This window comes from Rhinatrema bivittatum, chromosome 2 (assembly GCF_901001135.1).
Source record: "Rhinatrema bivittatum chromosome 2, aRhiBiv1.1, whole genome shotgun sequence".
Taxonomy (NCBI): Eukaryota; Metazoa; Chordata; class Amphibia; order Gymnophiona; family Rhinatrematidae; genus Rhinatrema; species Rhinatrema bivittatum.
This window is the reverse complement of record NC_042616.1, coordinates 49,202,996-49,216,749: the sequence shown is the minus strand read 5'-3', so window position 1 is coordinate 49,216,749 and position 13,754 is coordinate 49,202,996. Positions and strand designations below refer to the sequence as shown.

At 40.7% G+C, this 13,754-nt stretch overlaps 1 protein-coding gene across 2 annotated transcripts in view; it reads left to right on the top strand.

Moving 5' to 3' along the window:
* The window catches only part of GBE1 (1,4-alpha-glucan branching enzyme 1), a 153,406-nt gene that overhangs the window by 46,850 nt on the left and 92,802 nt on the right, over positions 1-13,754 (top strand). For both annotated transcript variants that reach the window (XM_029588010.1, XM_029588011.1), the window contains 3 exons: positions 2,712-2,837; positions 6,690-6,825; positions 10,603-10,693. In XM_029588010.1, the coding sequence (XP_029443870.1) occupies positions 2,712-2,837; positions 6,690-6,825; positions 10,603-10,693 (353 nt within the window). The remainder of the gene's footprint in view (positions 1-2,711; positions 2,838-6,689; positions 6,826-10,602; positions 10,694-13,754) is intronic.

The window sequence follows — 13,754 nt, the reverse complement described above, 5'->3', positions numbered from 1 at the left end:
CATGTGTGTGTGGAGAGCTTCTCTCAGTACCCACCTTTTGTTAACTAACCAATCATTCACTGCTCTGTTCAGCAATCTCGCCAGCTCATTCTGGGACCTAACTCTAAACCCCTCAGGCTGACCCCTGTCCTTCTACATTAACAGAAGATAGGAAAGAAGGATCCAGGGAGCAGTATCTTCCATATAGAGGTGATATGAATGAAAGCCATCACTCCCAGCTAAAACATCCCAGATGGGAGTTACACATTTTGGCGATAAAATGCGCAGTTTTTAATGTTACACTTAACAGCATGCATTCGTGGACTAATATATTTTCATTTGCTGATCTCTGTGGTGCTCCAGTTTAAACTAATAAACATACTATAAAAAAAATGTGCAGTTTTGATATTTGCTTTTCCTGCTTATCTCTGGACATAAACTGCATGGAACATATATCTATTTGGGATCCTGCAGGGGTGACCTGGATTGGCCACTGTTGGAAATAGAATACTGGGCTTGATGGACCTTTCTGGTCTGACTCAGTGTGGCAGTTATGATGATCTTAACCACTATGACCGCAGTTGGATGTCACTGAGGTCCCAGAGTCCACAGGAAGGTGGAAAAACTTCACGGGTCAGTCAAAAGCCAGTAAGCATTCCTCCTCCCAGAGTGGGGTCTTGGACAAAGCTTCTCCAACTGTGGTGCCGGGCTCCAAATCCACCATAGTTCAGGAGTTGAACAAGATGGCGGAAATGTCAGTGCAGGAGCCCCTGTGCTCCTCTGTGCACCCAGGTGATTCTCTCTTCCTCGCAGAACCTGTTGGCCCAGAAGAAAAAGTGCCATGCTTCAGAGTTGACAGTGCAGGCTGCGCCATGGAAGTAAAAGTTTCTGCTGATGCAGGTGCCATTTGCACATAACTGGCCCTTGGCACGGTTCAAACACTGATTCCTGGCATAGTCTGTGCACCAGTCCCTGGCGCCTTTGTATTTGCTGCAGGTAGAATGTACTTCTCAGGAGGATGAACCTATATTGGTTTCAGAAGAGGATGTCTCTTCCCCCAACGTCAGATCAAAGGACACCACAACCCATAGATAAAGTGCCTGAACTGGTGAAGATTTTTTTTTTTACCTCATTAGTGAACAGTGACATGAAAGGCACCCTTCAAACTCTCTAGTCCAAAATATAAGATATGTTACCACAAGAGTGAATCCCGCTTGCTTTCACACCTTGGAAGCTCCCATTAGAGGTCTCTGTGATGGGATCTAACCCTCACAACTATATCACTCTCTGTAGAGGAATCCAGCCAGTCTGAGGATGGAGTATGGGACACCACGATCTGGAATATGCCTGGAAATATTCCCATCTAAGATGACCAATGACCCTGATTAGTAACATTGTTACTAGAACCTCTGTATATAAAAAATGTTAAATAAAAATAAATAAATAAATTGACTTTTCATTGGCTAGTGCCCATCCACATCTGGATTTGGGGGAAGGGTCTATGGGGATCCGCTCAAACTCTTTACCTGACCCATTGGAGCATTCATCTCTGCAAAAAGACTTCTTGAACTCTAAATTCCTGGATAAACTGGCAATCAGTCTGTGTCGATAGGGACAAGAATTCCCCATATGGAAGTCTTCAGGATACTGAAGATTTTGGAAACATTTTCTGAGCCTGCAGTGATACAGATTCACTCAATATTTTGGGATCTGCAAATGGAATATAGGATTATACAGCCTCCTGTTCCCCAGTTGCCAAAAAAATGGATCTCAAATATAGGGTCCAACAATCTTCAGGGTTTGGTGTGGTTCAGCAACTGCACCAGTCTGTGGTTGTGGAGTCCGTATTGAAATGGGCTAAAAAGACCAGGATTTTCTACCACTCCCTGGGGAAGGACTCTAGATTATTGGACAGTGTTGAGAAGAAAGTCTTTCAGAAATTGATGCTCAGCGCTTACATTGCTGCCCATCAACAGAATATCTGTGCAGCTGCATAGGAAGGGAATTCTGCGCAAATTCTGTGCTCCGCACTAGTGCAGAACTCCTCCAGGACTAAAATTTCATCTGATTTTGTTCCGATATTGGTTTGCAGAACCAGGGATTTGTAACAGTTGCTTTGCTTGTAGGTTGAATCTTTGCAAGTCTGTAAGATAGCCTATTCGAAAACTTTCAGTAAGCATCTATACAAGACTAGACCTACTAAAGCAAGACAATATGCAGGAAGGTAGCCTAGAGAATTTTTCAAAATATAGGTCTGCGAATGTATGAAGACACATTGAAAGGCAAGATTCATAAAAAATATGAAAAATATGTAGTTACTTCATGGGTAATGACATTCACAGATCTAGATCTGCAGTCATTTTAACTCTCAATATACATGCAAGTTATGTGGTAAATACCATGGGTAAAAAAAAAAAAATCAAACTCTCTCACTGTTATAAAGGGCTCTTTTTAAATGTAAATATCATATAAAAGCATATGGTAAAAAACTGTGTGCCCACCAATATTGTGATGATCTACCTGTTAGCAGTCTAAAACTTTTTTAATCATTTCAAAGATGGTTTTACTTGTTACACAAATATTCTAAAAAATTAAACACTATAATATTTGAAATAAATCCTGAGAATATTACAAAAGAATCTAGACAAATATGGGAGAAATCTTTTAATGTACCTGGCTCAATATATGCTACATGAAAATTTTGTTCCTAACATTCTATTTTTGTTTCTTAGGTGGTTATTCATGATAAAAATGGACAGATCCTGTATCGTATTTCCCCTTGGGCAAAATATGTGGTTAAAGAAGGTGAAAATGTGGTTTATGACTGGGTACATTGGGATCCTGCACAGCCATATAAAGTAAGGAAATTTTAGCTAGTCCTAGTTTGTTAAACTTGCAGAAAAGGTTGTGTGTGTGTGTGTGTATATATATATATATATATATATATATATATATATATATTTGTTTTTAGATCTTTCAACACTGCTCTAGAATATAGCTTCTGGTAATGCTGCAGCCTATCTATGACCAATCAGATGTGATTGATATTGGTCCAATTACTTTCAAAACAGTCTATGATATCACAGACCCATTGACAAACTAAAGCAGCTATGTTAGGATTAATTTAATTCTTTTTTCAACAGCATTGCATTTATGTCACATAAATAATATTCTAGAACAGATGCCCATTAGATGCAGTTCATTTGAGGAACGTGGTTTTCATAGCTAGATGATAATGTTTATCGCTCATTTATAAAACATCTCACGATACTTGCTTCAGTGAGAGAGAAAATCTTATCAAATAGGCAATCCTTATTTCTCCTAGGCAAGCAGGATAGTAGGCCTCATACATGGGTGATATTATCGGACGGAGCCCGGCACTGAAAACTTATGTCAAAGTTTCTATAACTTTGACTAGGTACACTGAGCATGTCCAGGATGGCCCTATACCTTACGTCCACATGGAGGTCCCTTTTCAGACTCTCTTTTCCGCAGAGCTTTCGCCTCATGGTTAAGTGAGCTATTGGCTTTTTCCCTAGAAAATTGCCTTGGAAAACTTTCACTGGTTAAATTCATGTTTTTTCACATTTTCATGAACGCCAGATTCCTCTTGGTTCCATAGTCAGGTTTTTTGGTGTTCTCGGTAAGTTTATTTTCACTTTGGTTCTCCCCATCCTAAGGCGGCAGTGTCTCTGTGACTGCCAGCTTCGACCGCCCGCTGTCACTGCTCTTATTTCTCTTCTTTTTGTTCGTCATGGCCTCATCCGGTTTCCATCGATGCCCCCAGTGCCCAAGGACCGTGAAATCTGCCAGGGGGCATCGCATGACATATAGAATTGCCGCATGTGCACCCGGATGACCCCTAAGGGACAACGCATTTGACTCTATAAGATGGAGAAACTCTTCAGGTCGAGGAAGTCTGAGACATCGATGTTGGCACTGGTGGCATCTGCACCAATCAACCTTGGAGCTGCACTGATAGACACTGCACCCTTATCAGCGGGGCCTTCTGTTCCATTGATGCCACCGGCAGATAGGTGCACCCAGAGACCAGCCCCTGTTGGTCTCTTCCAGGTCGAGGTCCTCGGATTCATTGTCATCAACCTCTGCACCAGGGAAAGACCGGTTGAGCACCGAGGGAAGCCGAGGAAGCATTGGCACTGGTCACCTTCGATGTACAGTGCTAGGCTTGGGTAGGCGCCGGCTTATGCCATGATGCCCCCAAAGTGACCTCACACCAAGGAGTGCCAAACCTCTATTGATGCCAGGGCTCTACGACTGTCTCCACTGGTTCTGGTTCCAGTCGCTGATCCACCTCTGTGACATGAGGAAGATCTGGCCACCCCTCCTGCCTCTCAGTCGGTGTTGGCATCAGCAACTTTCAAGGAGGAGCAGATGCCCAGTGGGAATTGGCAACTGCAGAATGACATGGCTGCAGCCCTCAGATCTCTGACCGGAGGTGCAGGAAAGACTCACTGACTTGCCATGTACGGGAGAGAATCTCTTCAGAGATAAGGTGAGAGATGCAGTAGCCTAGTTGCAGGTTCACCATCCTGCTTGACATAGAAGAAAGCAGAGTTGCTAATCTGTAACAGGTATTCTCCTAGGACAGCAGGATGTTAGTCTTCACAAAACCCGCCCGCCAACCCACGGAGTTGAGTTTCTCCTTATATTTTCATTTATATATAATTCTATATTATACATCTGAAGAGGGACCCCGTGTGGACTCATGATATAGGGGCATGCTCAGTGTACTTAGTCAAAGTTCCAGAAACTATGAAGTAAGTTTTCCATGCCTGGCTCCAACCGATGATGTCACCCATGTTTGAGGACTAAAATCCTGCTGTCCTTGGAGAACACCTGTTACAGGTAAGCAACTCTACTTTATCTTTCATGTTTGAATATATTCAATGAACTACAAGTTACCTTTCTTCAATCTGTGAACTTTAGCATTCTTCACGATGCTGATGATATTCTCAAAATAGGGCACATACTGCATTTCTTCTGCTCCCTAACTTTCCCATGCTACTATTCTTGTTGCAATAGAGTAAGGCCACATTTTACAAAGATTCATGTATAGTAAAAGTATGGAATATTTAAAATTTATGAAAAGTAATTAGTTAATAGACTGCATTGATACAGTCAACACTAATACATTCTTCGGTTTATATCTTAATAAGTAGCTAATATGGATACCAATGTTGGACTATGTTATGCTTGTTCCCATTCCTCTCCTTATTTTTCAATTGAGCCAGTGCCTTATCTATAGCAAAGAACTGTTTTTGCTTTCCCTGTGAATTGTAATTTCAGCTCTGTTGGTAGTATGCTCTTGCTTAACATGCCCATTGCACAGTCTGGGAGGGGTCGGGACTGACTTGCATACTTTTTGATTTTAAAAAGCATGTTCATTTTGAAAATTGGTGTGACTTGGGGTGCCTAACTTCCAGCAACTGTTCAGACTATTGCATTGCCTGCAACCAATTTTGCAAGCCTGTGATATTCGCTCAGTAGTCCAGGTGTCGATTTTGCCAGCAACTGATTATTATAACTTGATTTCAATGAAAGCCCTAGAATTGCTCAAAACTCAGCAGTGCATTTGATTTCTGGCCGGAGTATAAGAGAACATATCACACTGGTGCTATCTGACCTACACGGCTTCCAGTACAGTGGAGGATACAATATTAGAGTTGTTACATTTAGTGCATAAGCTATTGGATTTGGACTACACCTTGGGCTAATGCTATGCTCTGGATATATAATCCTACAAGAGCTCTGCAATTGTCATAGAAGACTCTTCTGGACGTTCCTATATTGCTTTAATCCTAGTTGTCCGTTCCCTTGTATCACTCATTTTTAGTAGCAGCTCTAATTCTATGGAACTCCTTTGCCACCTGAATTGAAGCTGATATCTGGCTATAAGTCCTTTAAAGAGCAAGTGGAAAACATGTTTATTCAGGTTGGCTTTCTTATGAGATGGCATCTGCTTGATCATACTGACTTGAATGATCAAGCAGTGACGCCACTTAGTATTGTATCGGGCTGAGCCATTTGGTTCTGGTTATGTTTTGTATTGAATTTTCATGTGTGTATTGTATATTGCCTAGAGCCTGTTAGAAACGGCCTGTAAATTTGCAAAAATACAATTTGTGGGCTCTTATAAAATGATCCCTTTAGTGTCAAATCTAGCACATTGTATCTGATATTGCCAAGCAGACATTCACTTTTCTGTTTTGTGCCATCTGTTCTATAAAATAGTAACACCATTTGTTATCTCTGTCAAGTTGGTCATAGTCCATCCTTTTGCTACTTTTACCAGTCACTGCATATCCTCCAAACCACCCAAAAGACATTTTAACACTCTTCTGCTTTGTAGAGAATAGCTAACAGTAATGTATTTCATCGAAATCTTATAAGTAATTGTCTCTGAACACTTTTACAGACATTTTATGCAGTTATTACTACTCTGTTACAATTAGTACTTTCACAGAATTACAAGTTTTCTCAGCAGATCAATTATATCTTCTGATGTACAAAAGCATTTATTAATATTTAATATTAATGGCTGATCCTAGATCTTAAATACGATTGTTTTAAATTTATACAGCATGCTGTTTTTCTTCTCTGAATGGACCTGAAATGATGCAACTTCAGGTTTCTTCTTTATTTGGTTTTCTGTCTAGTGACAGCATAAAAAACCTTTTGTTCCTTAGCGCAAACATCCTCATCCTAAGAAACCGAAAAGTGTCAGAATCTATGAATCTCATGTGGGAATTGCCTCCCCGGAAGGGAGAATAGCTTCATACAAGAACTTTACTCACAATGTACTACCTAGAATAAAAGATCTTGGTAAGTAATAAATAATATTGCCATGCACAGTTTTCAACCAGCATTTAATTTTAGATGGACTAATTGTCATTGTTTTTGTTGAGATCAAATAAGTAGTAGTCATATGTTTAATGTCTATCAAAGCATATTAGCACTAACACAAATGTTACATGTGTTCAACATGTCCAGTGCACAGTAGAGACAATAACATATTTGCATTTTTAATATGTCTTTCTCAACATTAACCTGTTAATGTAAATGAGCTGATAAAATGCAAAATATGGACATCAGCTCATTCAAGCATAGCAAAGTTTTTGTATTAACAGGAGAAAGTACCACAGCATCCTTGATAGAACCATTGGGGGTAGAAGTCTTCTCCAATCCCAATATTGTCTCATCTGTGGGTTCTTTCCCACCAATGGGAGAGGAGATTTGTACACTTTGGGCCATTATCTCTTCAACCAAAGAACCTGCAGGATTGTTAACTGCTGGCTGAGAAGGAGAATGAGCAGCAGGACTCAACCAGAGTCTCAGTATAGGTGGAGGAAAATCCTCTAAGCACTTCTTGTCTTGCACCTTGATTCGCTAAAGCCATAAAAGGTTCTGTAGTGGGTTGGGAAATCAGGGAGAAGAAACAGTCCCAGGTGGGAGGGGCCATACCAACCCCTTCCTCTTCTTTCCCAAAACAGAACTTGTTATCAAATAAATCAAAGGGAATCAAAGTTATTACTCTTTGCAGAAGGCTCGACATCGTTCCTAGGGGTGCGCGGATTGGGCTGCTCTCACCGCAGAGCACCGCAATTCAAGAAAGATGGTTCTGGCACAACTGATCTCACCACCTACTAAAAGGCTGATTGGCTGCCACTCAAGTCACTCACTGTGGGAACAGAGACCACAATTTAAGAAAGATGGCCCCGGCACAACTAATAATCTCACTGCCTCCTAGGGGGTTGATTGATTGTCTCTCACATCACTCTTGGTGGAAGCGGGGACCCTCCGGCCTCTAAAGATCTCCCCCACGCAGTAAAACATTTTACTGAGTGTTTGTTTCCCTCACATGCTGCCTCTCATGCGCCCCTCAGCCAGATTTGGTCCAGTCTCTCTCACAGACCCATAACTCACTCTCTTGATTGATCTCAGATTTGAATTTTTCTCTACCTTTTTGCAGGGTTTTTTTTTTCCTTCTTATTGCCCCTGCAGTCCGTCAAACAGCACTTTTAAGTCTTTCTTTCAAAAGAAAAAAAAAAGGATTAAGGAAGTTGGTGATTGTCCAGAGAAAGATCTAAGAAAAAGGCATCTCTGGGTTCCGGATGTCATGACGGATTCCCATGAGGTTTGCTACATGTACTTGGGTCCTGACCATGACATCGCTAATTGTTACAACCGCAGTTAGATATCCTCCAGGACCCCTAGTAGTTTTGGCCTGGAAGATGGAGGACCTCTGGGTAAATGTAGTTATGAAGACAAACATCAAAACAACTGTGTCCTGAAGTGGGATGTCCTTGGGCTCTCTTGCCATGCCAAATTGGGTCGGGGGTTCCTCTGAGACCCTCTCTGCTGTTAAGCATCCCCCTAATCTGTGGTGCCAGGTTCTAGATCCATCTCAGGCTTGGAATCGAGCAACGTGCAGAAGTGCTCAGTTTCAGAAGAAGCGTGGAAGTAGGGTTTGTCCTCAGGGCCAGAGCCCTTCAGGCCGAAGAAGATGGGAGCAGTGCATGATCATGAAGCTCTAGCACTGTTGATGTCTAGAGCCAGGCAGTGCAAGTGCTGTTATCATTCATGGTGCAGAAATTCTCCGTGGTGCCAATACATCTTTTATCCAGACCCCCTAGTCCCTTCAGAGCACAGTCTGTGGCATCGATGCAGCGTACCCACTCCATGATGCCATCGTCACATGGAATGGAGATGTCTGCGCTGACTCCATCTAAATCTTATTTACTTATGAACATCTGATATTCCACTTTTTCCAAGCTAGTCTCAAGGTGGATTACAATCAAGATTTTTTTTTTTAAGAGTATTTCTTACCTGTGCCCTCCTAGGTTCAGGGTGGGTAACAAAGTAAAATAAACAATAAAATGAATCAAAGTACATAGATAAGAAGACACGACAAAGAAACATAACATATCATGAGATAAAATCAGTACATATACAGAACAGACAGAGGCATTAACTTTGATACAGGTAACTTCCTGTTCTGGCCATTTCTGGTGCTGAACACTTCCATAAAAAATGTTTTAAATATCTTCCTAAAAGCCTTAGTTTTTTTCCTATTTTGTAAATGAGCTACCATAGTGTTCCATATTATAGCATATGAAATGGAAAAAGCCCTCTCATTTCCATCAATTGTGCCTCTCGAAGGGATGGAATAGCTCCTAGATTCTGACTTGTAGATCAACGGGCCTGTGTGGGTGCATAAATTCTAAGAGTGGTGTAAATTCAGGGTATTTTGTTGTTAATAAGTACAGTATCAACCAGAACTTCTATTTTGTACAGGACGATGTCCAGTGTATCGGTAGCCAATGCAGTGCCTGACCACTGGCTCAGATGCTCACAGAGATTACTATTAATCAGAATGTGTGCTGCTGCATTCTGTGTAATCTGCAAAGAATGCAGTGAATTATCAGAAGTCCAATGTACAGAGAATTACAGTAATCAATGCTCATAATACTATGCAAATTGAGATTTCACCCAAAATAGCAATGCAGTACAAAAGTGTGTGTTTTGTTTGTTTTTTTTTAAATATATAATAAAGCTCTTTGCTTTAAATGACCTCATATAAAGGCACTTAGGCTGCACCATTAAATGCGGTGTCTTATGTCTTATATACTGAGCGAGTGCCTATATATATCATTATTATTTTTTTAATTTTGAGAATATTTACACCGCAGGGACTAGCGCTGATCATTTGTTTTTCAAATTCATTATGTGATTCCCTCCAGAAATAATTTGAGCATTGACTCCTGTCCAGTACCGTGTACTAACCTTGGGTTCAGTTGGGAAATTAAGTGACAGCGCTCTAGTATCTGGCCGGTTCCTGAGGATTTAAATGAGTTGTTAGCAAGCTCATTTTTGTTCTCTATCTGGAGCTCTAAGATACGTGTTGGTTTACTTTGCTCTTATTAATGGCAAGAAGATTTATCTATTTTAATTGCATTGCAAAAATATTCTCAAAAAAAAAAAAAAATATATATATATCTGAGACATGTGGCTGAATTTATCCCGGGCCAATGATTATAAATGCAACATTGGCACTCGCTCAGTATCTAAGACATAAGACACTGCATTTAATGGTGCAGTCTAAGTACCTTTTATATGGGGATATGCTTGTCCGTAGCAGCATGGGCTGCAAGGACTTTGTACAAGGACATCTTGCTGCAGGAGGATGGAGTAGTGATGAAGAGGCAGTAAGACGAGTAAGACAAGGCAGCAGAAGTAGTAGATAGAGAAATAAGGAATGCTCATTTGACTGAACAAAAAGGGAAGTATCCCTTGTACTTTTTATTTGCATTTTCAACAAAATGTATATATATTTCACAAGAAAAATCCAGTATTTCATTTGAACCTAGGATTATATATGACCTATGACTTATGCACGGGTGTTATGATGGTCCTTAATTTCCAAATAATTATTAATGTGCTGCTCTAATAAGGACATTAAGTTGTGAAGAAGTTAAATAATTTCATCAGATGCTATTTTTGTGCATTTGATTGAAGGTCTGTTTTTTTTTTTTTGTGAGTGAACATTTCCTTTACCAGTACTTTGCATTTAATTCTAAACATGAAAATGTGTTTTAACAGGCTACAACTGTATTCAGATGATGGCTATCATGGAACATGCGTACTATGCTAGCTTTGGTTATCAAGTCACAAATTTCTTTGCCGCTTCAAGGTAAAGTAAGTGTACACAGTACCATTAAAGTTGGAATATAAGTAAATGAAATAAAGTATTGGTTCATAAATTTTTTCTGACTTATGATAATTTGACCATTGCTGGTCTTGGGAGAAAATTCATTTTGTGATGTTGTCCAGATTTACTAAGTATGTTACTATATCTGAGAAACAACTAAGACTTTTGCAAAATTCATGTTCATTTAACGGTCTTCAAAAATATCTTTGCACCATTTATTAATGGGTCAGGAGTGTATTTTTCCAGTTGGTTTGCACTCTTAAACAATTGTCTTTCCTAAATTTCTTTTAGTATTATGTACATGTAGAACTGATTGCTCTTCCTATTGATAAAGGGCCAGATTTTTAAACCTGCACGTGGGCGTAGATTTGTGCGCGCAACCCGATGCCAGATTTTATAACATGTGTGCATAGCCGCATGCATGTTATAAATTCCAGGGTCAGCGTGCGCAAGGGAGTGCACCTTGTGCGCGCTGAGCCCTAGGGGAGCCCTGATGGCTTTCCCTATTCCCTCCCCTCCTTCCCCCCCCAACCTTTGTTGACAAAGTTGCGCCTGCCGGCCCCCGGCACAACCACTGTGCTGGAGACCTCGGTCCTGCCCACTCCCCGCCCATTTTTTTCAAACCCCGGGACATGCGCGCATTGCCGGGCCTATGCAAAATAGGCTTGGTGCGCGCAGGAGTGGGTTTTCGGGGTTACGCGCGTAATATACACGCTTAACCCTTTGAAAATCCGCCCCATAGTGTAGTGCTGCTATTAATGACCTGCACTGATTGAACTTGTATTTGAAAAGGTCAAAGCAGACAATTGGATTGTTTTGTTCAATCTTTCTTAGCATGTAAAACTGTTCTTTATAAAATGCATGTGGTGAAAAAAGGACTTGAAGTTTTCTGAACTTTTTAGAAATATATTTTCTAAAACTAATTTTATCACTTTTCATATTTTAATTATTTGTCATATCAATGATAATGCACTTTTTTATTGCTTATAATAAAAACTGTTGAATAAAATTGTATTAATGATCAACTGTGATTCTTTTCATAGAATTACTTTATTTATTTATTTATTTATTTATTTCTTTTGTATACCGACATTCGATCGAGATATCACATCGGTTTCCAGATAACTAAAGGAATAGGGTGGTAACAGCCCTATTTTACATTATAACATGGTATTAAATAGATATAAGAATATTTTACATTATAACATGGTAATAAATATAACAAGAATATTTTACATTATAACATGGTAATAAATAACAGAACTAACAGGAGTACATGGAACATTAGACTATAGTATATAACATATATACATAACTGGCTTGTTGATGAGGATAAATTATGGTAAGGAGAGCAGGGAGTGTAGAGGGGGTAGGGGAGAGGAAGGGATGAGTGGGAGGAAGGTAGTGATAGGGAGGGAAAGGGTGGTGGGAGATGCTTGTGTAGGGAGGGAAAGGTGTGGGGCGAGATGCTTGTGGAGGGGGCATGGAGTGGATGGTGCGAATTGGGCGGGTTATGTGTCGGGTGGGAAAGCTTTTAAAAATAGCCATGTTTTGAGGTGTTTTTTGAAGACTTGCAGTGAAGGTTCGTTTCTGAGACAGGTGGGGAGGGTGTTCCATAAGGTGGGGCCCGCTATTGTTATGGCTCGTTTGCGGGTGACGTTGAGGTGTGCAGCTTTGAGATTGGGGACGGCTAGGAGTCCAGTGTTGGTGGATCTGAGAGTTCTTTGAGTAGAGTAAGGTTGTATTCCGTTGTTTAGCCAGTCCATTTTGTTGTTGTTTATTTTTTTGTGCATGAGGGTGAGGGTTTTATACTGGATTCTTTGTGTAATGGGTAGCCAGTGGAGTTCTTTGAGCGTGGGTGTGATGTGAGGGGATTTTTTGTTGTTAGAGATGATTCTGGCGGCAGCGTTCTGTAGAACTTGGAGGGGTTTGATGTGTATTTCTGGTAGTCCGAGGAGGAGGGAGTTGCAGTAGTCGAGTCTTGACAAGATAATTGATTGGAGGACTGTTCTGAAATCGTGCTCTTGGAGAAGGGGTTTGAGTTTTTTTAATGTCTGCAGTTTGAAGAATCCATCTTTGATTGTATTGGAGATGTGTCGTTTAAAGTTGAGTTGGCTGTCAATTGTTACGCCTAGGTTTCTTGTGGACGGCGTGAGTGAGGTTTGTGAGATTTGTGGCACTCCCGGGTTGATTGAGTTTCCTGGGTGGTCAGAGGGGGTGCACTTGAGTGGATAGGAGGGATGGTCATCGTGGATGTGAATGATTTCTGTTTTGGCTTGGTTGAGACATAGTGATAATTGAGATAGTAAATGGGATAAGTTTGAGCTGAGTTTGTTCCATTTTTCCATAGTGAGTTGAATGGAGTTGTTTATGGGGAGTAATATTTGTATGTCGTCTGCATAGACAAAGTAGGTGAGGTTTGCCTCTGATAGGTATTTGCATAGTGGGATGAGATATATGTTGAAGAGGGTTGATGATAGGGAAGAACCTTGTGGGACTCCATGAGTGAGGGGCACTTGTGAGGATTCAGATGAGTTCATCTTGACGATGTAAGATCTGTTTGAGAGGTAGGATTTGAACCACTTGATTGTGGTGTCTTGGAGACCAATTTCTTTAAGTCTGGTGAGGAGTGTTCTGTGATTGATGGTGTCGAAGGCGGCTGATATATCAAGAAGTATCAGGAGGAACGATTTGCCTTTGTCGCGGCCTTTGAGGATGGTATCGGTGAGGGAGAGGAGGAGGGTTTCAGTGCTGAAGAGTTTTCTGAAACCATGTTGTGCAGGCTGAAGAACATTAAAGGTTTCAAGGTGGTCTGTGAGTTGATTGTTGACTGTTTTTTCGATGATTTTTGCTAGGAATGGGAGGTTGGAGACTGGTCTGTAGTTTGCTGGGTCGGATTTGTCGAGTTGAGGCTTTTTGATGATTGGTTTGATGATGGCGTTTTTGAGTTTTTCTGGGAAGATTCCTTGTTCTAGGGATAGGTTGATGATGTAGGTTATTGGTTTGACAATAATCTCTCTGAGTTTTAGGGTTTTGATGGGGA